The following is a 24,586-nucleotide window of genomic DNA, read 5'->3' as shown; positions in this document are numbered from 1 at the left end:
TGAATAATTGAACTTTGAAAAAAAAGTCTGGGATTTCTCCATTTGGGACCAGAATGAGCTACACTCAGCCTCCACTAGCAGGCCAGTTGGCTTCTTGATATGCTTCTGCTGCTTTTGGGCCTGAATGATTCAAGACATTCCACCTGTATAACTTCACTGTGTTTGTGTCGATAGATAAGAAAGGTAAGCAGGGGTTAAGAACAGGAGGAGGGGAAGTAAATTTCAGTATTCATACTGTAAACATTGGGTTTGGCTCAGTAGATGAGCAAAGTGACTCATCACCATCAAGCAATTCACATTTTTGAGGCACCTTAACTGCACCCTCCCTCGCATCCATATTTTATTCTAACCTTTTGAAACCAAGCTCTGGGATCAAAAGATCATGAGAAACAGCGTGGCTCAGAAGGGAAAGTAGGGGCTAGGGATCATGGGTCCTAATCCCGGCTCCATCACTTGTCAACTGTGTGCCTTTGGGCAAGTCACTTCACTTCTCTGTGAGCCTTTTAAGACTGTGAGCCCCACGTGGGACAACCTGATCACCTTGTAAACTCCCCAGCGCTTAGAACAGTGTTTTGCACATAGTAAGCGCTTAATAAATGCCATTATTATTATTATTATTATTATTCTCTGTGCCTCAGTTACCTCATCTGTAAAATGGGAATTAAGCCATTAAGTAATCAGGTTGTCCCTGTGAGCCCCACGTGGGACAACCTGATTACCCTGTATCTCCTTCAGTGGTTAGAACAGTGCTTGGCACATAGTAAGTGCTTAACAAATACCATTATTATTATTATTATTGTTATTATTATTAAAAGGAGTCCCCTCCAGGAATTGCCTGTCACATTAGTCACGTTGATTGGAGGTTGACTTTCAGGATTGCTCTAGACTGTACATAAGCTCTTTAGACTGCAAGCTCCTCAGGGGCAGGGAACACGTCTCCCCAAAATACTGTATCGTACTCTCACAAGCACTAAGTACAGTGCTCTGCACACGACGAGCAACCAAAAAACACCATTAACCGATTGCTTGGATATGGAGAGAGCTGTGCAGAAGGAGGCTATTCCAAGCCAAGGGAACAGTGGAAGTGAAGAGAGGAAGGTAGGAGCATCTACTACAAGGTACAGCTGAAGGTTAGTTTGGGAGGAATGAAGAGGTCTGAAAAGTGTCTTGAGTGCTCTTGCCTAGAGGACTATTTACATTCAGAAGGACATAAAATCCAGAGTCCTAGATTTGGGAAATGGTAAGACAACCTTAACTTTTGCCCAATCTTCACCAGCTGGCTTATCACCTGACCTAGGCAAAATAATTAACTCTGCACTTCTCTTTCTCATCTTTAAAATAATGGGTCAGGGGTTGGAGAGGGAAATAATCCCTTCCCTGATTGCTCAGATGTCTGAGAGGGTGACTGAAATGCTTGCAATAGGATCAGCGCGCTGACTTGGTTGTTGAGGGGAATTACAAAATACAGTTATACTCCACAAGATCGCCGGGATGTTGTGCTCAAAAATGAGGTTGGGTTGGGAATGACTTAATCAAGGGGTCTGTTTTCCAATGGTTTCCCGTCTAGGACACAGTTGGACTTGAAGGATGGAGGGGCAGGAGTTGAAAACTCAAGGGCCGCATTTTACCTGTGACAAAATTTGGGATGTTTGTCACTTCACTTCTATAGTTCATTCTCAGTTCATCAGTCATTAACTAGAACATTATGCTTTCGTTACAGAAACCTAACTTAAGATAGAAGAAAAGGCTGAACTGTAGAGTCTCCTTCATGCGGTTTTCTCTTCTCTCAGTCTCTTACATCAAGGCTGCACAAACTTGGGGGAAAAGAAAGTTTTACCCAATAGCTGGCAAGACATCAGAGAGTCGAGGCTATTAAACAGTAGCTTGTTGCTTTCTGACACACTGAAAGGGTAATTAACCAACAGTTAAAACATGCAGAGACCTGGGAGGGACTGGATTGGTATAGTTCTTCTTATTGCTTCTTTGATGCAGACTTTTGCCAAGAAACACATGGTAAAATTACCTTTTGTTTTCTTTGGCTCTCTCCTTTAAATGCATTTTCCTGTTCTTTATAAAGACCTTTTAGAAGAGATTCAACTGTCATCGCTTAGAGGAGTTCTAGTAAATGCACCCACATCTTTCCAATGGCCTATTCCCAAGGATAATTTTTTCTTTGTCAGGGTATTTCTAAAATTGCCTTCAAAATTATCCCACCAAACACTGCATGACTATTCTTCATTCTGATGAAAAATTATTTTCCATTTTCCCATTGCTCTTTTTCTCAAACTCTGCCTAATGTCCACCTTTCTCCTGTACAATCCAGGCTTTCTTCTTGCCCACAGACTATCTGGCCCAATTATAACTTCTATCTTCATTTTTAGTTTTTCTTGAATATTTCAAATAATCCTTCCTGGTACCCGAAAGTCCCATTTTGCTTTATTCTCTATCGCTTCAGCTCAGATTAGCCAAACATTCTTTGTCAGTTTACAGTCTGCTGTTATCTGTTTTTGTGCTTGCTTTTCAATCATATTTTTTGAGCCCTTACTTTGTGCACAGCACTGTACTCACCACTTTGGTGAGTGGGTAGACACGTTCCCTGTCCACTTCTCCTCACATCCTTGGCTTGGCTATGTTTTGTTTTTATTGTCCCCAGATTTTAAATTCTTTTTAGCACTCAATTTCCCATGCATGGGAAACAGCATAATATCTCTGGGTTTCCCTTCTAGTTTAATCTTATGTAGATGCCCTAAATTTTTTTAGCTCTTTTCTCCTTCCCACTGAATTCTATGTTGGTATTTCTTCAATATAAACGTTTTTCTCCGAGTTCTAAATTCTTGCCTGCTCTTTCCCATCAAATTACTGGGTTTCTATATCTTTGCTAGCATTGCCTATAAGCCTTATTACCTTTCCAACTCCTTTTGAGCAGGAGTCACATCATTTCTTCCTTCTGTAACAGCATGGCTTGGTGGAAAGAGCAGAGGATTGGGAGGCAGAGGACCAGAGCTCTAATCCCAGCTCTGCCACATATCTGCTGTGTGACCTTGACAAGTCATTTAAATTCTTGGTGTCTCAGTTTTCTCATCTGCAAAATAGGGATGAAATCCTATTCCTTCCTACTTAAACTGTGAGCCTCTTGTGGAACAGGGACTGTGCGCAACCTAATCAGCTTGAATCTACCCCCAATACTTTGGTACATAGTAAATGGTTAACAAGTACCATAATTTTTCTGTACTTCCCAAGCACTCAGTACAGAATCCCGCACCAGGCAGACAGTCAATAAATCCTTGTACTATTTTTTAATTGCAATCAAATTTTCCAGCAATTTTTCCCATTTTGAGAGATGGTCCTTAAACATCTCTGGATTGATCATTCACAACCTTTCCTCTTTCAAAACTCATGTGATGATATCACTAAAATCTGCCCTTTCCTGTCCAACCAAACTGCTACCACATCGATCCAAATACTTATCCTATCCCACATGGACTAATGCATCAGCCTCCTAGCTGACCTCCCTGTCTCTCCCCACTCCAGTCCATACTTCACTCTGCTGTCCAGATCATTTTTCCAAAAAAAGTTCAGTCCATGCTTCCCCACTCCTCACGAACCTCCAGTGGTTGTTCATCCACTTTCACACCTAATAGAAAAGTCACTCTAAAAACAACCTATATGTTGTGAGTGAATCTCAATAAATACCACTGACTAATTAACTGGAAATGGTACGTGACTTCTTATTCTTCAATCCTTATTGGTGATGTCCTGTCCCAAGATCCTCTACAGTTCTAAATAATACTAATAATGAGGATGATGGCATTTATTAAGTGCTTACTATGAGCAAAGCACTGTTCTAAGCGCTGGGGAGGTTACAAGGTGATCAGGTTGTCCCATGGGGGGCTCACAGTCTTAATCCCCATTTTACAGATGAGGTAACTGAGGCACAGAGAAGTTAAGTGACTTGCCCAAAGTCACACAGCTGGCAATTGGCGGAGCTGGAATTTGAACCCATAGCCTTTGACTCCAGAGCCCGTGCTCTTTCCACTGAGCCATGCTGCTTCTCAATGACATTCTAAATGACATTCTATCTTCCCCCAGCATCTTAGCATGTAATAGGAGTAATAACAATAATAATAATAATAATAATAATATTGTTGGTATTTGTTAAGCTCTTACTATGTGCAAAGCACTGTTCTAAGCGCTGGGGGGAACACAAGGAGATGAGGTTGTCCCATGTGGGGCTCACAGTCTTAATCCCCATTTTACAGATGAGGGAACTGAGGCACAGAGAAGTGACGTGACTTGCCCAAGGTCACATAGCAGATATGTGAGGGAGGGAGGATTCGAACTCATGACCTCTGACTCCCAAGCCCACGCTCTTTCCACTGAGCCACGCTGCTTCTCTAGGTAACCATGGCTCTGTGCCTGTAAGTAGAGACTTATCATCCAAGAAATTTATAATGGCTGATGGGGTAACTTTGCTTTTCTAAAATTTCCAGTCATTCTGTGATGTTTAAAGCATACTGTTGTGGAAATTTTGACATTATTGCTATTCATAAACCTCCCGTCTTAGAAGCCCTGCCCCCTCTTCCACTTTCCACAGCCCCTCTGACCGCCCCTCTCCCCAACTTGGAGAAGGCTGCCTGCCTTGTCTCTGCTACTCAAAATGAAAAGCTGGCACCTAAGGCTAATTAAAAAGCCCTTAACTTTGAGAGGTTTGCAAGTTAAATGTCCATTCCGTCTGATTCCTGACAGGAATTTAACAAAGGACCAGTTCAGAGCCCTGTCGTCAATACCACCCTTTTCAGACCTGGCAGGGAGTCAATATTCCAATTGATTTTTTCGGAGAAAAACCTTTCAACGTGGAGTCAATATGTCTGCGAATTGTCACAAAACTGTTTCAGAGTGTGGACAGTTTGAAGGTGAAGGAAGTGTCTAAATATGGCCGGTTACATAGGGTGTGTGATGAAGGGTGCTTGAGAGGAAAGGCGACTAGATTTTTGCTTTTACTTTCAGGGGAGGCAGGAAACTGACTCCAAATAAAGAGAAAGCAGTTGAACATCAGGAAACCGAAACAGGGGGATAGAGGATACATGAGAAATGGTACAGTGCTGGAAGTTGTTTTTTATGGTGTTTGTTAAGCACTTACTGTGTGTCGGGGGTAAATACTAGATAATCAGGTTGGACACAGTCCCTGTCCCACATGGGGCTCACAGTCATAACCCCCATTTTAGAGATGAAGTAACTGAGGACTAGAGAAGTGAAATGACTTGCCCAAAGTCACTCAGCAGACAAGTGGTGGAGCTGGCATTGGAACCCAGGTCCTTCTGACTCCCAGGACCGTGGTCTTATCCACTAGGCCGGGCTGCTTTCCAAGTGAGCTGCAACTGGCCAGAATGCTGTTCTGGTATAAGAAAAAGTCCCAGAGCAGCTGTCCCAGGACAGTGGGTGGGGACAGAAGCAGTCCACCTCCCCAAACTCTAGAAAGTCTGCTGACCACTGGGGAAGCAGGGGTGGTGTGGCCCAAATAGCTTCTGGCTTTTATTTGTCTGAGGGACTGTGATTTTCTGTACCTGGTTTCGGTTTAAAGATAAATTTCACTTGCAAAGCTGAGGGAGCTCTGTGCTGAGCTCTGGGAGGTTGCACGAGCTAGCTTTAAAGGGTTTTATTTTTGGTGTTTCCTTGGCAACTCAAAATCACCCGGACCCATCACATTCAAACTTCCCTCTTGTCTGGTCTCACCGAGGAAGGAATTGGAAGAAATTACGGAGGTATGAGGATGAAAGCAGAGAGCTAAAGCAAAAGTGAAAAATAAATTTTGGGGTAACCCACCAGAGAGAAAGACTGACGCTTTTTAAGACTCCTGCTTGCCTTTTGCAAACAAAGAGCATCTTTGTTTGACAGAGCGTGGCCCTGCAGGGGAGGGGGCCGGGGTCTCACTGCAGAAGTGGGCTGCCGAGGCGAGGGAGTGCTCTTGCATGCTTTTTGTACTTTACGGAATACAAAGCCCACAGTCTAACTCAGCCTCCCTGGACGAAACATTCAGCTGAACCATTTCAAAGCTGGAAAAAGGCAAGGTTCTTATTGTAAAGTTAACTCACCCATGTTATTATCAGTATTTAGTCGTTTTTAATGCTTGGGAACAGCATGTTAATGTATACGTAGCTCAGTTCTTACATAAGGACACAGTGTGAGGGAACACTAACTTGGCATTTCTTAACTCTGGGGCTTTTTCACTTGAAAACATTTTGGAAGCAGCATGGACTACTGTAAAGAACACTGACCCCCAGGTCCAAGCCAGAGGACCTGAGTTCTAATATTGGCTCTGCCCTTTGCCTGCTGTGTGACCTTGGGGAAGTCGCTTAGCTTCTCTATGCCTCAGTATCCCCATCTATAAAATGAGGATTCAAAACCTGTTCTCCCTCCTATTTAGACTATGAGCACCACGTGTGATAGGAACTGCATCTGACCTGATTATCTCGTGCCTATCTCGGCACTTAGTACAATGCTTGGCACATATAGTCCATGGATTTCTGCAACGTGCCCAGGGTGTGTTCACCATTACTGCAGCTGGAAAGGAGAAATGGGGCAAATACCAGGGACTTTAAAATAGCTAATCTGCACCAATTTGTTCAATGAAGACCCTGGGAAACTTCAAGACACTCGTCTTAATAATCACAGTAATCATTGAGGCATTTAATCATATGCTAAACCCTGGGATCGATCCCAGATAATTAAGTTGGATACCGTCCCTGTCGCACATGGGGCTCACAGCCTAAGTAGGAGGGAGAACAGGTATTTAATACTCATTTTAGAGATGAGGAAACTGAGGCATGGAAAAGTTAAGCAGTTTGCCCAAGGCCACACAGCAGGAAAGTGAGCAGAATTGAGATTAGAACCTAAATCCTCATACTTCCAAGAATTCTCTTTTCACTAGGTCGTGTTCATTCCCTTCTTCTATAGTGTATAGCCTACAGGGACACTGGACACAGTGTAGTCTATTCCATACCAGTATCGGCGTAGTGAATACGGCAAGGGTTTGGGAGTCAGAAGGTCATGGGTTCTAATTCCGGCTCTGCCACTTCTTTGCTGTATGATCTAGGACAAGGCACTTCACTTCTCTGTGCCTCAGTTACCTCATCTGTAAAATGGCGATTGAGACTGTGAACCCCAAGTGGGGCAGGGACTGTGTCCAACCCATTTGCTTGTAACCACCCTAGCACTTAGTACAGTGTCTGGCACATAGTAAGCGCTTAAAATATACCATGATTATTATCATTATCTTGGCCCTCGGGACTGAGGCAGACGGTGGGAGGTGGAGTGGGGTTGCGCGTCAAAAGTGAAGGTGAGTGGGGAATTTGAATCCCTATAGCATATATTAGAAGTCCCAATACATTCCTCTGTCCGGCACAATACCCATCAGAACCAGCGCTAGAATTCCACGAATCTCCCGATTTTCCAGCTGCCATGCTGTTGGTTCGATCGCATTGCCTCTCAACAACACCAGATGTTGGCTGACATACTTGAGAGAAATAAAATTTTGTCAGTGAATATGAAATTTGCTTGGCAATAAGTTAATTGGCTTTGGAGCAATTTTTGAACTCACAGTAGAGCACATTCACTTAATGGGTAATGCATAATAACAAAATGGCAGTGTTAAATTACAGCCTTCTCTTAACCAAGAAGAGTTGTAGCAAGGCTGAGCATTCGCACATCCATTCCTACTTGTGTTTGTGGCTTTATTCCCCTTCATTGTTCTTCTGGGCAATCTGGATCTATCAAAACACCTACCTCGGCTTGCCAAACAGGGTTCACGGTGTTACAGGTAATCTTCGACCTCTTCTCCTGTCCATGGTGCGGAAGGGCTGGGAAGATGCTGTGTTTCCCAGGTTGGATGGAAATCTTCAGATATGGATCTGGGTTAAAGAACATTCCTTTCTTCAGACCCATGGCCTGGAAATCTATAAAATGATGGACATTTCCATTAGCTCCCATTTCAGAGATGTGTGCATTCATAAAAAGGGTGGAAAACCCTTGAAGGGGGTAAGAGACATCTTACGATCAAACCGTCTTCTCCCTCCCTTGATTCTTGAAATAGGATTTTCGCTTTCAGTTGAGGTGGTTTTAATCAGGAACCAGATCAGGAACTCAGTTCTCCCTGACACAAACTCAAACTTAGGGCTGTAAGGGGGCAGATTTGTCACTGTGGAAGCATTTAGTTTTTAACATGCTTAGTTTATAATTATAAGCAATGATTATAATGTTGCTTCTGCTGAGTCTCTTTCATACACATCATCTAAGCCACACTGGAATTGTGCTCTTCTCTTTATCTGACCTGCAGTGTGCTACACACCTTGAAGGCCAGGCTCCATGTCTAGGTTTCAACTAAGTACTCTTTCCCATTGCTTAGGACAGTGCTCTGAACCCAGGAAGAGATTAATGAATGCTCTTACTACTACTTCGATAGTTCATGGGCTTGAACAGAAATCGAAAGCAATAGGTACCGGGCACTTCGGATTATTAATAGAAACATTTTCATTTTTTAGTATTTTTTTCCTGAACAGTGACCACATCCTAGAAATCTACTAGTTTAGCCAGGAGCCCATTCTTAAATCCACTGGTGACCCTAAATCTCTAAGCTTCCTTAGGACAACTCATATTTGCTCTGCAGTGGTCCTTTGGTTTAGACACGGGCATCGGGCAAGTGAATGAGCCCATGAGGGTCACTGCGTCTGTGTGGACAGTGATTGTGTATTTTGTGCAAGCGGATCCAAAATATTATCTTTTTCAGTGTGAGACTGATATGACACAGACAATTCCTTCTATGTAGTTGAGATTTCCCCATGCCGCACTGGGGTATTTGCTATCCTCGGTGCCTAGAATTCTTTTTATTTCCTGCTCTTCATCTTTCCCAAACTCGAAGATTCTCTGATTTAAGTCTGCCCTCTATGTCCCAAGTGAATCTCTCTTCCCACTTCTTTTTTTTTTAAACTCCGCCCCCAGGAAACTCAGGCTTCTTGATACCTCCACAGTCAAAATGAAAACTGGTTTCTGTGAGAGGAACACATTTTCACCCTCTCTCATCCCTTAGAAGCCCCAGGGCTAAAATATTCCTAGCTAGAAAAAAAGTCTTAGAATGGGGTGGGAACAACAAAATCAGGGAAAAATCAAATAGAGATTATGAAGAGTGAGCATCCCATTTGATCTGATTAAGGGCATTTATAGGTTCCTCAGCAGACACGGCTCTAATTTTGAATAGACTAATGGTTTTGTGTTACTGCTTTTTTATGCCCACATAGAGTTCATTACTGGTGATGATAGGATGCTGGTGGGCTGGAAGATTAAAGGAAAACTTTTTTTTTTATTGGCTCCCTGAAGAATTCCAGACTATATAAGTCCTTGATCACACTGCTTTCATCAGTAGCATATCCTATTTACCCACTGATCAAATCAATTAAAGAGACACTCTTTGGCAAAACTCAACAGCTAGAGATATCTACAGCCTATCTGCTGAGATTTAACTAATTTTCTTCATGCTGGGAAGTAGACTAACAAAGAGATGGAGGTTATAAAGGAAAGAGAAAGAGAAAAAGGGACAGAGAGAGTTGATGGGGAAGGAAATAAGGAGAGAGAGAAAATGAGCATAGACTCGAAGAACAGGAAATTAAGGGAAAAAGAAAAAAATACTTAAGCGAGTCAAAAGAGAGGAAAAAGAGTGGTCCAGAAGAGTGAAGAGAAATGAAGTAGAAGCAAAAGCAGACCATGAAGTGGCATGCTATATTAGGAAGCTTGGTGCATTGAAAAGTCTCGGGATTAACACTGGGATTGGGAAAATTAAAATATTTCATTATAGCAAATGATGTGGTAAAAATGAAATGAATTACACCACAATTATCTTATGAAAATGCTTTCTGGAGTACATTTTCCACGCTCTGCATAATCTGATTGGCAGCCCTTTGTGTTCTGTGAATCATAATGCTTTTCCACAGGTGTTTGCCACACTAGATAAGGAATAATTGCTGGAAAAGATAGGGTCGCTGTCACCAGGTCATTGGCTTGCTTATTACTAGTTTATTAGAAACTTATGTTTTCCATTTGAAATAATTCGTTTTCATGAGAAGTATTTTCTGCATACACATTTCTGTCAAATGAACGTAGGGAGACCGCTAGGCTTCCATTTTCAGAGCTCAAATGGAGTGGGCTTTTTAGAATCCCACTGTCTTTTCCTAAGAGCTATTCCACAGATGCTGCTCTTCACTAGTGTGCCAAGCTCAATTATCTTCCCACCTCTGTCTTTCCTGGAGAGTCCAAAGCCTGGCAAGCCCTTAATTCCAGAGGTTTCCGTTCTTCAACCAAGTTTCAGAAATACCAGTTGTGTCAAGGTTTTTACTCTCTGAGCCCCATCCTGCTCTGCTGTTAATGTTGAAACATTTGTTGATTTTGGCATTACTCTTTTGATAACTTCAGTGTCCTCCTGCTTCCCTGTTGGATGGGACAGGTTAAGGACCTTTTCCTCAACCTCAAATTCTCCATTTGATTTCCTCCTGATCCTTCAGGACCTCCAGTATTCCCATGGTCTTCAACCTCCTTCTCCCTGGAGGTCTCATGCTTTTCCCCACACTGTCCACCAATTCGGGGTTTTAAAAGTAATTTATCAACATTTCAATTTGAGAAGCAGTGTGACTCAGTGGAAAGAGCACGGGCTTGGGAGTCAGAGGTTCTGAGTTCCAATCCCAACTCCACCACTTGTCAGCTGTGTGACTTTGGGCAAGTCACTTCACTTCTCTGGGCCTCAGTTCCCTCATCTATAAAATGGGGATTAAGACTGTGAGCCCCACGTGGGACAACCTGATCACCGTGTATCCTCCCCAGCACTTAGAACAGTGCTCTGCACATAGTAAGTGCTTAACAAATGCCATTATTATTATTATTATTTGTTTCCAGTTTCAGTGGCTCGAATGGACTTCTGAATGGCATCTCTATGTTGGACTGTAAATGACTGAAACACGATTTAATGATGCCATATTGAATCTTATATCAATCAATAGCATTTATTGAGTGCCATCATGGCCAGAGCGCTGTACTAAGTGCTTGGGAGAGTGTGGCAGACATTCAAATGAGTTGCAGATCGGTGGCCATAATGGCGTTTACAAGGTATTTGACAAGGGCGTGAGTACTTCTTAAGTGGTACAAAGTGCAGAAGTGACACACTGAAGGGATATAGGCTGGAGAGATTAGAAATTAGCCGGGGAAGGGCTCTTGGAAGAGATGTGATTTCAGAAGGGCTTGGAAGATGGGGAGGGTTGTGGGCTGTCAAACGGGAAGAGGAAGGGAGTTCTAGATGGAAAAGAGGGCATGAGGTCAAATGGCTGAGAGATGATAATGAGGAGCAGTAAGTAGGTTAGCTTCCAAGGAAGGAAGAGTGAAAGCTAGGGTGGAGAGGAAGAAGAGAGTGGATAAGCAGGAAGGAGAGAGTTGAATGAGTGCCTTAAAGTCATTGGTCAACAGTTTCTGCCAAACACTTAATAGAGTGCTCTGCCCACAGTAATAAATGCAATTGATTGATTGATTGAGTCTGCTTGATGTGGAGAAGAAAGGGCAAAATTGGAGTTTTTTAAGAAGTGAGAAAATGTGTGCAGTATGACTTTGGAAAAAAAATGAGCTGGACAGCAGAGTGGAAGTATGGACTGGAGTGGGGAAAGTCTGGAGGCAGAGAGGTGAGTGAGGAGGTGGAGGCAGTAATCAACCCTAGATATGTCAAATGCGCAGACCAGCATGGTGGCTAGGTCTGGATGGAGAGCAAGGGCTGTTAATGTTATGGAGGAAGAATACGGAGAATTTGGAGAAAGACTGAATGAGGGGGTTGAAAGAGAGGGAGGAATCAAGGATTTGTTGCAGGTGTGAGATATTGCACTGTACTCTCCCAAGGGCTTTAACAGCTTAAGCACTCAATAAATACTGTCAGTTGATACATACCCATGCAGTGTGACAGCATATAAACAGCAGCAGTGGGACACAGTCAAATATCTGTGTTTGGCCCCGTAGGGGAAGACCACATACACTTTCTTTCAGGTGCCATACCTGAGAGAGAAAAACTGATCAGCCTCCGACTGCCTTGACCCTGGGCCGCCTCGTCATTGGTGATGCTCTTAAAAACCTGCAAGAAAGCAGCCAATGGACAGCATAGTGAGATTACTGGGCCTGGTGTTTACAACATCTCCATCCCATCCCTCCCCACCTCCACCCCGGCATGCTTAATCACTGCTGTTCCTCCAGCCACTGCCAACTGAGAAGCTCTTATTGATTGTCATTAAATGACTATTGATCAAAACAAGCTGTTACTCAGCTAACGCTCTTCCCAGAAAAGGAAGAGCCACGCCACTGGGCAGATACTTTTAAGAGAAACAGAAGACTGTGTGCAAAATTACTGTAATCTTATTAGCCCTTTAAAAGTATCAATATAAACACCGTCTTTTCAGCCTAATGTTTGTTAACAGTAAGTATTTATTAAACCAGCGCCTGAAGCGGCCCAGGAGGACTGGTAAATAGTTGCTTATTGCTGTAATTATAATGTGCCCACTTTTGACAAAGAGAAATGTTGGGCTCTGCTTCTTCATTGGAATTTTTACTTTACTGCATTTGTTACATGCTTTCGGTGTGTCTAACGCCGTACTTGGGCCTGGGGAAAGGCTCAAGGATAATAATTCAGGCCACGTCCCTGGCTTCCAGAAGCCAACACGCTAGAGAGGTTGAAGTCGGAAAGAAGACTGACACAAAATGAAGGAAAAAACCTGTAAAGTAATCAACAACGATCACAACAAAAGAAATAAGAGGTGCAATGCCCGACCTCCGGGTTCTTCACTGTTCCTGGCAGGGCTCTCCTTAGTCCAATAGTCAACCTGTGCCCAACAGTGAGGCAATCATATCTATCGAGCATGTGTGCAGCACAATAAAACAGGCGCACTCCCTTCTCACGATGAGTTTACCACCTACAGGGGTTTCAAAAGTCTAACAGTGGCCACACAAGTGGCCATAGATGGAGAAGCAGTGTGGCCCAATGACTACAGCACAGGCCTGAAGGTCAAAAGGGCCTGAGTCCTAATCCTGGCTCCACCACTTGTCTTCTGTGTGACCTTGGGCAAGTCACTGAACTTCTCTAGGTCTCAGTTACCTCAGCTGTAAAATGGGGATGAAGACACTGAACCCTGTGCGGGACAGGGACTGTGTCCAACCTGATTAGCTTGTATCTACCCCAGCTCTTAGAGCACGTAGTAAGCGTTTAATAAATCCTATTAAAAAAAAGTTGTGGTTCTGAAGTCCTGTGTCTTCTGCCTGTCTCATGGGAGGGAACCCAGGGCTCTTTCCAGTGGTGATGGAGTTCCTCTAGATTGTAAGATTGTAGTGGGAAGGGAATGTGTCTATTTACTGTTGTACTATACTCTCCCAAGAGCTTAGGTCAGTGCTCGGCCCAGAGTAAGCGCTAAATAAATACGATGGAATGAATGAACGAATGAATAGCTGTCTTGGGAGGGCAGATCTGCTCATCAGACCCTTTTCCAAAGGAGGAATCCATCCCTTCCCCCAAATCGCTATGATGCTGGTCCCAAGACTTGTCATGTCCCTTGGACTACTGCATCAGCCTCCTGGCAGAATTCCCTGCCTCCAGCCCCTCCCCTCTCCAAACTATACTTCACTCCGCTGCCTGGGCCATTTTTCTAAAACATCATTTTGAACACATCTCCTCACTTCTCAGAAACCACTTTTACTTGCCCGTTCCTCTCCAACTCAAGCAGAAACTCCTGCCGGTTGACTTTAAAGCACTCAATCAACTGCCTCCCCATTACTCCTTCTCCTTCCTTTTCCAAAACAATGCAGCCCACACCCTTCACTGTTGACTCAGATGCTGATTATGTTTGTCTTCCTGACTGGACACTTTCTCCCTTTACAATCTGAAGACCATTGTTCCCTGCATCTTCAAAGCCCGTCTCAAATCATATCACTTCAGGGTGCCTTTCCTGATTAAGCTCTCACTTCTCTATCTTATTTCCCCCTCTACTGCCACTTCAGTCACCTAAGCACTTGGGCATGCCGATTGTGACACCTAAGAGGTAAAACCTTAGATGGACACTGACATTTAACCCGGCACTTTGGGGGTGGGGGGTTTTGTACTGTCCATTATCTTACTGCCACCAAACAGTTCTTATATTGTTTCTTTTCACTGGTACAACTGTGATCTCTTATTTTATTGGCCACTATTATTATCATCATAATCCATTCAGATTACACATTCCATTTTAGTTATTCAAACTTTCATGTATCATGATAACTGTGCACTTTGTTTCCTGGAATTTTTAAATGTTGTCCTGGTACTCTGGGTAATGCGACACAATTTCTCACCCATTTTTATTTCCCCCATTTTTCCTCAACCCTGACTTCCTCCTTTCCACCAGTTTTCTTGTAGACTGCCTCTACTCTACACCCCTTTCCTTCAATCGTATTTATTGAGCGCTTACTGTGTGCGGAGCACTGCACTAAGCGCTTGGCTTCGAGCCCGTTGTTGGGTAGGGACCGTCTCTATATGTTGCCGACTTCTACTTCCCAATCGCTTAGTACAGTGCTCTGCACATAGTAAGCGCTCAATACATCCGATGGAATGAATGAATGAAAGCACCTTCCAAAATGGAGCGTGAAATTGATTGACAGGTCACATATAGAGAAGCAGTGTGGCTCAGTGGAAAGAGCCCGGGCTTTGGAGTCAGAGGTCATGGGTTCAAATCCAGGCTCCGCCACTTGTCAGCTGTGTGACTTTGGGCAAGTCACTTCACTTCTCGGGGCCTCAGTTACCTCATCTGTAAAATGGGTATGAAGACTGTGAGCCCCCCGTGGGACAACCTGATCACCATGTAACCTCCCCAGCGCTTAGAACAGTGCTTTGCACATAGTAAGCGCTTAATAAATACCATCATTATTAATAGGGAAAAGAGCCTGGGCTTGGGAGTCAAAGTCACAGGTTCTAATTCCTGCTGTGCTACTTGTCTGCTGTGTGACCTTGGGCAAGTCACTTCACTTCTCTGGGCCTCAGTTCCCTCATCTGTAAAATGTACCTCATCTGTACCAAGCACTTAGTACAGTGCTCTGCACACAGTAGGTGCTCAATAAATACGATTGAATGAATGAATGAATAAAATGGGGATTATGACTGTGAGCCCCATGTGAGACAATGTGATCACCTTTTATCTACCCCAGTGCTTAGAACAGTGTTGGCACATAGAAAGCGCTTAATAAATACCATCATTATTATTACTGTGGTGTTCAGATGAGCTGTGAGAAAGAGAAGGCTACTTCATGGCCTTTATGGGTATGTACTATGAATTTTACCTTCTACACAGGTTACATTGAGAAGTAACCCCTATGTTTTAATGCAAAGGAAAAGAGCTCCTTTTAATATCTGCATGGCAGTGTCAGCAACCTATGAATAAAAAATGAAGATGTTTCTGCCATACCTTTAAATATTTATAGGCCAGTCTAAATTAAACAAGAGGAGGGCATTGTGGAGAAAAAAAAATCAACTAATCCAGCAGTCTCATGAAACACCCCTCTCTGTTGCAAAGTTTTCTATCACATTAATAAAAACCTTGATTTTTGTATTAGTTGTCATGGATCTATGAACCTTTAATTTACAAGTAAATAGTAGTGATGACCTTGGCGAGATGTGCTTTAATATCTCAGTCATTCAGGAGCACGAACATCTGGCATAGTGACGTGGACAAACGACAACATTTTATCAGGCAAAAATATAGTTAGTATTTTTAGAAGGAAGTCATTGGTTTTTCTTCATAAGGGTATTTTATTTGGTAGATCAATCAATCAGCAATTAGCATTTATTGTGTCCCTACTGTGTATGGTACCCTGTACTAAGTGTTTGGGAGAGAGAGTATGATAAGATTCATATACATGATGCTTGCCCTCATGGCACTTACAGTCTAGAGGAGGAGACATCTTGACATATATTCAATTTTCCATCATACCTTACTTACCCTAGGCAGCAAGGCCTGCTGGAAATCAATCAATCTATCAATTGTATTTATTAAGCGCTTACTGTGTGCAGAGCACTGTACTAAGCACTTGGGAAGTACAAGTTGGCAACATATATAGACGGTTCCTACCCAACAGTGGGCTCACAGTCTAGAAGGAAGACTGTAAACCCAGTGTGGGCAAGGACTGTCTCTCTTTATTGCTGAGTTGTACTTTCCAAGTGCTTAGTACAGTGCTCTGCACACAGTAAGTGCTCAATAAATAAGATCGATTGAATGAATGAATGAAAGAGCACAGGCCAGGAAGTTAAGGGACCTGGCTTCTAACATGACTCTGACACTTGCCTGCTGTGTGACCTTAGCCAAGTCACTTAACTGATCTTTGCCTCAGGTTCCTTATTTGGGGATAGGGGTGAAGTGCCTGTTTCTCGCTTCCCCTGGGACTGGGATTGTGTTTTACCTGATTATCTTGTATCCACTTCACTGCTTGGCACATAGAAAGCGTTTAATAATGATAACGGCATTTGTTAAGTGCTTACTATGTGTGAAGCGCCGTTCTAAGCGCTGGGGGGATACAAGGTGATCAGGCTGTCCCATGTGGGGCTCACAGTCTTAATCCCCATTTTGCTGATGAGGGAACTGAGGCACAGAGAAGTTAAGTGACTTGCCCAAGGTCACACAGCAGACATATGGCGGAGCCGGGATTAGAAGCCCAGGCTCTTTCCACTAAGCCATGCTGCTTCTCTAAATTAGAGGAGGGCACTGTGGAGACAAAAAAATTAACTAATCCAGCAGTCTCATGACAGTTATTATTATTACTAAATGAATTCTACTTGACCTAACAATATGTGGTGCCTATGTAAGGAGAAAGAGTGCTATTCTCACAGAAACCTCACAATCCCATAAACCTGTCTGTCTTACAGGGCTGCTGCCTATGGTCTTAGACAGATTTCATTTAATATTTTTTATTGAGCATCTACCGAATATAAAGCATTGTACTAAGCACTGGGAGTTGTAGAGGATATATTAGACATCATCCCTGGCTTTCAGAGTGCTTACAGTCTAAAGCGGGGCAGGGAAGATCATCATCATCATCAATCGTATTTATTGAGCACTTACTGTGTGCAGAGCACTGTACTAAGCGCTTGGGAAGTACAAGTTGGAAACATACAGAGACAGTCCCTACCCAACAGTGGGCTCACAGTCTAAAAGGGGGAGACAGAGAACAAAACCAAACATACTAACAAAATAAAATAAATAGAATAGATATGTACAAGTAAAATAAATAATAAATAGAGTAACAAATATGTACAAACATATATACATATATACAGGTGCTGTGGGGAAGGGAAGGAGGTAAGACATCTCCCTCTTTTGTATTAGAAGAGGTGAGAAAAATGGTGAATGTCACATAATAATAATAATAATAATGGTATTTGTTAAGTGCTTACTATGTGCAAAGCACTGTACCAAGCGCTGGGGGGGATACAAGGTAATCAGGTTGTCCCATGTGGAGCTCACAGCCTTAATCCCCATTTTACAGATGAGGTAATTGAGGCACAGAGAAGTTAAGTGACTTTGTCCAAAGTCACATGATGAAAGGCTGAGAAGCATGGGCCTGGGAGTCAGTAGGACTTGGGTTCTAATCCTGACTCTGCCACATGTCTGCCGGGTGACCTTGGGCAAATTACTAAAGCTTCTCTGTGCCTCAGTTACCTCATCTGCAAAATGGGGACTAATAATAATAATAATAATAATGATGGCATTTATTAAGCACTTACTATGTGCAAAGCACTGTTCTAAGTGCTGGGGATGTTACAAGGTGATCAGGTTGTCCCACGTGGGGCTCACAGCCTCAATCCCCATTTTACAGATGAGGTAACTGAGGCACAGAGAAGTTAAGTGACTTGCCCAAGGTCACACAGCAGACATATGGCGGAGCCGGGATTAGAAGCCCAGGCTCTTTCCACTAAGCCATGCTGCTTCTCTAAATTAGAGGAGAGTTTGTGGAGAAAAAAAAAACAACTAATCCAGCAGTCTCATGACAGTTATTATTGTTACTAAATGAATTCTTCTTAACCTAACAATATGTGGTGCATATGCAAGGAGAAAGAGTGCTTATTCTCACTGAAACCTTACAATCCCATACACCTGTCTGTCTTACAGGGCTGCTGCCTATGGTCTTAGACAGATTTCATTTAATATTTTTTATTGAGCATCTACCGGATATAAAGCATTGTACTAAGCACTGGGAGTTGTAGAGGATATATTAGACATCATCCCTAGCTTTCAGAGTGCTTACAGTCTAAAGTGGGGCAGGGAAGATCATCATCATCATCAATCGTATTTATTGAGCACTTACTGTGTGCAGAGCACTGTACTAAGCGCTGGGGAAGTACAAGTTGGCAACATATAGAGACAGTTCCTACCCAACAGTGGGCTCACAGTCTGAAAGGGGGAGACAGAGAACAAAACCAAAAATACTAACAAAATAAAATAAATAGAATAGATATGTACAAGTAAAATGAATAAATAAATAGAGTAACAAATATGTACAAACATATATACATATATACAGGTGCTGTGGGGAAGGGAAGGAGGTAAGGCACCTCCCTCTTTTGTATTAGAAGAGGTGAGAAAAATGGTGAATGTCACATAATAATAATAATAATAATGATGGTATTTGTTAAGCGCTTACTATGTGCAAAACACTGTACTAAGCGCTGGGGGGATACAAGGTAATCAGGTTGTCCCATGTGGAGCTCACAGCTTTAATCCCCATTTTACAGATGAGGTAATTGAGGCACAGAGAAGTTAAGTGACTTTGCCCAAAGTCACACGATGAAAGGCTGAGAAGCATGGGCCTGGGAGTCAGTAGGACTTGGGTTCTAATCCTGACTCTGCCACACGTCTGCCGGGTGACCTTGGGCAAACTACTAAAACTTCTCTGTGCCTCAGTTACCTCATCTGCAAAATGGGGATTAATAATAATAATAATGATGGCATTTATTAAGCACTTACTATGTGCAAAGCACTGTTCTAAGTGCTGGGGATGTTACAAGGTGATCAGGTTGTCCCACGTGGGGCTCACAGCCTCAATCCCCATTTTACAGATGAGGCAACTGAGGCACAGAGAAGTTAAGTGACTTCCCCAAAGTCACACAGCTGACAATTGGTGGAGCCGGGGTTGGAACCCATGACCTCTGACTCCAAAGCCTGTGCTCTTCTCCACTGAGCCACGCTGCTGAGTGTCCCATGGGGGACCGGGGCTGTGTCTAACCTGATTGTCTTTTATCTACCCCAGCACTCAGTACAGTTCCAGGTACATAGTAAGAGTTTAACGGATACTTTAAGAAAAAGGGGGGTGGTTATTTTCCAGCTCTTCACTGTTCAGGCAGGACAGCCCAGTGACAGCCACAGCCTTCCCAATGCTCCAAATCTCAACAGTCATGCTGCCCTCTCCATCTTATCTCCGCTCTGCTCCAGCAACGTCTGATCGGATTAAATATCAGCATGGAGTACTGGATGATCCTCTCCTCGGCCGGGGACCCCGGGAGGAAGGCTTTCCATACCAGCCCACCTCGTGGGCCCTAAGCCCTTCCAACACCCCGGGAGGCACACGCTATGCCCTTCCAGAGACAGAGGAAAGGAGACTCCCCTTGAGGGAGGTCGCAGGGGAGAGGGGACAGACAGTGCAGGTACAGGCACCCTTCTCTTTGAGCGAATTGGAAATGGCAAAATGGGAATTAGGACAATATTCTGCAGACCCCACGCGCTTTCGGGAAGAATTCCAGAGTCTGACCCTGCAGTACAATCTGTCATGGGAAGATCTTAACCTGTTGCTTTATAGCTGTCCCTCACTCCAAACCAGAGTGGAGCTATCAGGGCAAGAGTACTGATAGTTCAAGCACTTAGTACAGTGCTCTGCACACAGTAAGTGCTCAATAAATATGATTGAATGAATGAATGGAGGCCATGCCCTGAGGGTAGTAGAGCAGCCAGGACACCGCTCTGCTGCCATTTCAGTCTTCTCCTCGCCCTTTGACTTCACTGCCTTCATTTTCTATTATCTGTCCTTGCTGCATGGCCTCAGTTTCTCCTTTTTCCTTTAGTTTTTGGAAGGATAAAGTCATTTTTCAAACAGTGTAGTCTATTGGAATCTTGGGCATCTCGGCGGATTGGAAATAGACAATCTCGCTTCAACATTCAGCCACTGTTAATGATATGACTCCAACTGTCACTAACGAATGCAACTATCGAACGTTAGTGCCACTCACCAATTGACTGGTGATATTCAACTAATCACTCTATTGTATTTATTGAGCCCTTAATGTGTGCAGAGCACTGTCCTAAGTGCTTGGAAGAGTATCAGGCAGAAGAGTTGGTAGGCGCCATCCCTGTCCATAAGGAATCTATAGACTAGAGTGGAAGACAGATAATGAAATAAATACAGAGAGGGATATTCATAAGTGTGGTGGGCTGAGGGTGGGGTGATTCTCAAGTTCATAAAGAATATTAAAAAGAGCCATAATAATGCTCCTAGAGGCCGTGTCTCATGGCCCCAGACATTTGGAATAGGAGTTATTCTAAGTTTAGAGGGCCAATGTGGATAACCTTCCACCCTCTTCTAAAGGAGAGTAGGAGATCTTTTGGGGATGCAAAACTCTCCAACGAGCTGTGGGGTACCTAACCTGGTTGCTTGAATTCCCTGGGAGAACTAAAGGCCTTTTGTTGAAAGACTGTTAATCCAATACTCTAAGCAAAGCAGTAAATTCAGCCAATCCTCACTGGATTTCTGTCTCTGGCTCTTCCTCTTATTTGCTCATCTTCTGGCACCAGCTTGCATCTACGACCTCAGTTTTCCAACTCTACAAGGTGAAAAATGACACTTGGCAACCTGGCATCTCCATTATAATTAAAACTATTGTCGGGAAACAAAGCTCATTCTTGTTTCCATTCCAGGCTTTGGAGGGCTCTGATGAGCATTTTGAAATGAGTGTCTTTTTTATGGCACTTGCTAAGCTCCTACTATGTGCCACTTAGTACTGGGGTGGACACAAGCTAATCAGGTTGGAAACAGCCCATGTCCTATGTGGGACTCCCAGTCTATAAAATCTCCATTTTACAGAGGAGGTAACCGAGGACCAGAGAAGTGAAATGACTTGTCCAAGTTCACACAGCAGACAGGATTAGAACCCATGACCTTCAGACTCCCAGGTCTGTAGTCTATCCATTAGACCACACTGCTTCTCTACTTACTGAGCATTTACTGGGTGCTGAGCACTTGGGAGAGTATAACACAATAGAGTTGGTAGACATGTTTCCTAACCACAACAAGCTTACAGTCTAGAGGGGGATAAAGACGTTAGTTTAAATGATTTATAGCTATGTACATAGGTGCTATGTGGCAGAGGGTGGGGAGAATGCCAAATTTCCAAATGACATAGATCCAAGTGCATAGAATACGCAAAAGGTAAGGGAGATGAGGGAGAACTGGGATTTAATTCCCACTTGACAGAGGAGGAAAGTGAGATGAAGTTTAATGATTTACCCAAGCTCATACAACAGGGACGAGGCAAGGTCAGAATTAGAACCCGGGTCCCCCGCCTCCCAGCCCAGTGATCTTTCCCCTAGGTGAGGCTGTTTGGCTGAATGTTTCTATGGAGAATTGGTGCCGAGCCCATTTGGATTTCCTTCTTGCTGAGTTAGCTGAGATACAAAGGACTTATTCCAATCTGTGACACTCCAATCCACGGACAATGCTTCTCCTACATATCTCTCTCTCAAAATCATGTTCCTTACCCATCAAAACCACCAAGTTCCATGAATCGTTGCTTATTACTGGGATGACTAAACTGGCAGCCCCTTTAATTGAAAATTGAGACCCAATTTTTGGGTCTTAATGTTGGAACCCAAGGTCCTAATTCCAAGAGAAAATGATATTTCCTCAGCCTGTTCAGTGTCCACAGCAGACGAGGCAGGCCAATATTACACAAAGAAGAATTGAAAGGGCAGGAGGGAGAAGGCCAGAAAGTCGTCAGGTGCAGGGAGAAGTTTTGTCTTTGACTTGGGACTTACTAAACCTATCTTTTCTTAGTTTAGGAGCCTCAGTTTCTCCCGGTGGTTGATCATATTGTGGAATTAATGGATGTGAGTCACAGGCCTTTTCAACAACCTCATAAGTGACCCCAAAATGACATCCACGAATCAATCAGTGGAATTTATTGAACACTCACCTTGTCCAGAGCACTGTACTAAGTACTTGGGAGACTACAATAGAGTTAGTAGACATGATTCCTGAACACAGGGAGCTTACAGTTTGTAGGTGGGGAACTCCACAAATGCCCTTCAGTGGATTTCCATTTTTATCATTAGACCGTGTTGCCCTCAGAGCTAAAATCTAATTCCCATTTTGGGACTAGAGGGAAAGGAAACATACTATCCAGCAACCTTTACTGTGTGCAGAGCACTGTACTAAGTGCTAGGAAGAATACAATAGGGGAGCTTGTGTGTACTGCCCCGCAGTAATTTACAGGGAGGAGGAAGAGGTGTTTATATAGTAGCATCTACAGATGGACCACACAGAAGGGATGTGGGAGGCACTGAGACAATAGTTGGGAGGAGGTGACTTGGAAAGAAGGAAAGTTAAGTCATGAAAGTCTCCCGAATGAGGTAGGATTTAGAAGGGCTTTGAAGATGGGGGGAGCTGACGTTTGGGGGAAGCACATTTTGAATAAATGAGCCACCAAAAGGGCCAGATATCTTTCCCCACTGGCTTCAGACTCCCAACCCAACCACCCCTTCAACCAGTTGCAATGGAGCTGCCAAAGTGACTGATTCCCTGTCTGGAATCAGAGTTATGGTAACCCACCACACGGGAAAAAAACAATCAGTGCAGGCATGACAAAAATGAGAAACAGAAGGTATACAGCACCTCCTGACCACTGGGTAATCAGTGACAGACGACATCTGTTCTGCTCCTCCAATACCTCACCCAGGCTGCTGCTGCTTATCCCTTGGAGAGGGGAAGGAAGTAGAAAAAGGACTCATTTTCTAGCTGTTTATCATTAGAGCCAGAAAAAGACAAAATAGCTAACGTGATTATTCCAACAAGTCCAAGGGGCTAGAATGCTGTCTTCATGGCTGTGAAGCAGATAACTGCATAATTATGCAATCGATCCAGAGTTATCCTAATAGCTAATCTTGACAGTCTGAGGTAAATTCCACCTTTTCATTCACTCAACTCAAATTACCGAGGATTCACAATGTGCAAAGAAATGCACAAGCATCTATGGAAGTTTAAAAGAAGAAAATAAGAATGGTCCCTGCCTATACTGCATGAGCCTCCTTGTTGACGTCCCTGCTTCCTGTCTCTCCCAACTCCAGTCCATACTTTGCTTTTCTGCCCAGATCATTTTTCTACAAAGATGTTCAGTCCCTGTTTCCCCACTCCTCAAGAACCTCCAGTGGTTGCCCATCCACTTCCACATCGAACAAACTCCTTCACATCTGCTTTAAAGTACTCAACCACCTTTCCCCCTCCTACCTCACATCACTGCTCTCCAACTACAACTCAGCTCACATGCTTCGCTCCTCTAATGCCAACCTATTCATTCATTCAATCGTATTTATTGAGCGCTTACTGTGTGCAGAGCACTGTACTAAGAGCTTGGGAAGTACAAGTTGGCAACATATAGAGACAGTACCTACCCAACAACGGGCTCACAGTCTGGGGGGCAGGGGGGAGACAAACAACAAAACAAAACATATTAACAAAATAAAATAAATAGAATAGTAAATATGTACAAGTAAAATAGAGTAAAAAATATGTACAAACATATATACAGGTGCTGTGGGGAGGGGAAGGAGGTAAGACGGGGGGGAGAGGGAGGAGGGGAAGAGGAAGGAGGGGGCTCAGTCTGGGAAGGCCTCCTGGAGGAGGTGACCTACTCACTGTACCTCCATCTCATCTATCTCATCACTGACCTCTCACCCAAGTCCTGCCTCTGGCCTGGATCAGCCTCCTTCTTCGTATCTGACAGACAATTACTCCTCCCCCATTCAAAGCCTTAATAATAATAATAATAATACTGGCATTTGTTAAGCGCTTACTATGTGCAAAGCACTGTTCTAAGCGCTGGGGAGGATACAAGGTGATGGGAGGATACAAGGTGATACATCTCCTCCTAAACCCTCTTTTCCTTTTCTTCCACTTGCTTCTGCATCACCCTGGAAGAGCATGGGCTTTGGAGTCAGAGGTCATGGGTTCAAATCCTGCCTCCGCCACTTGTCAACTGCGTGACTGTGGGCAAGTCATTTAACTTCTCTGGGCCTCAGTTACCTCATCTGTAAAATGGGGATTAAGACTGTGAGCCCCCCGTGGGACACCCTGATTACCTTGTAACCTCCCCAGCGCTTAGAACAGTGCTTTGCACATAGTAAGCACTTAATAAATGCCATTATTATTATTCAGAAGGGAGATGGAGTGGGTAAAAAGAGGGCTTAGTAGGGGAAGAGATGTGACCTTAATAATGCTTTGAAAGTAGGGAGAGTTGCGGCCT

General features: G+C 43.6%; 1 protein-coding gene across 3 annotated transcripts in view; it reads right to left on the bottom strand.

The window, feature by feature from the left end:
- The window catches only part of HECW1 (HECT, C2 and WW domain containing E3 ubiquitin protein ligase 1), a 189,723-nt gene that overhangs the window by 92,745 nt on the left and 72,392 nt on the right, over positions 1-24,586 (bottom strand). For all 3 annotated transcript variants that reach the window (XM_038760176.1, XM_038760177.1, XM_038760178.1), the window contains 2 exons: positions 12,073-12,148; positions 7,783-7,952 (listed from right to left, as the gene is read on the bottom strand). In XM_038760176.1, coding sequence (XP_038616104.1) covers positions 7,783-7,952; positions 12,073-12,148 — 246 coding nt within the window. The remainder of the gene's footprint in view (positions 1-7,782; positions 7,953-12,072; positions 12,149-24,586) is intronic.

The sequence above is a fragment of the Tachyglossus aculeatus genome, chromosome 18 (genome assembly GCF_015852505.1).
Source record: "Tachyglossus aculeatus isolate mTacAcu1 chromosome 18, mTacAcu1.pri, whole genome shotgun sequence".
NCBI classification, from domain to species: Eukaryota; Metazoa; Chordata; class Mammalia; order Monotremata; family Tachyglossidae; genus Tachyglossus; species Tachyglossus aculeatus.
This window is presented reverse-complemented; position numbering and strand designations above follow the sequence as displayed.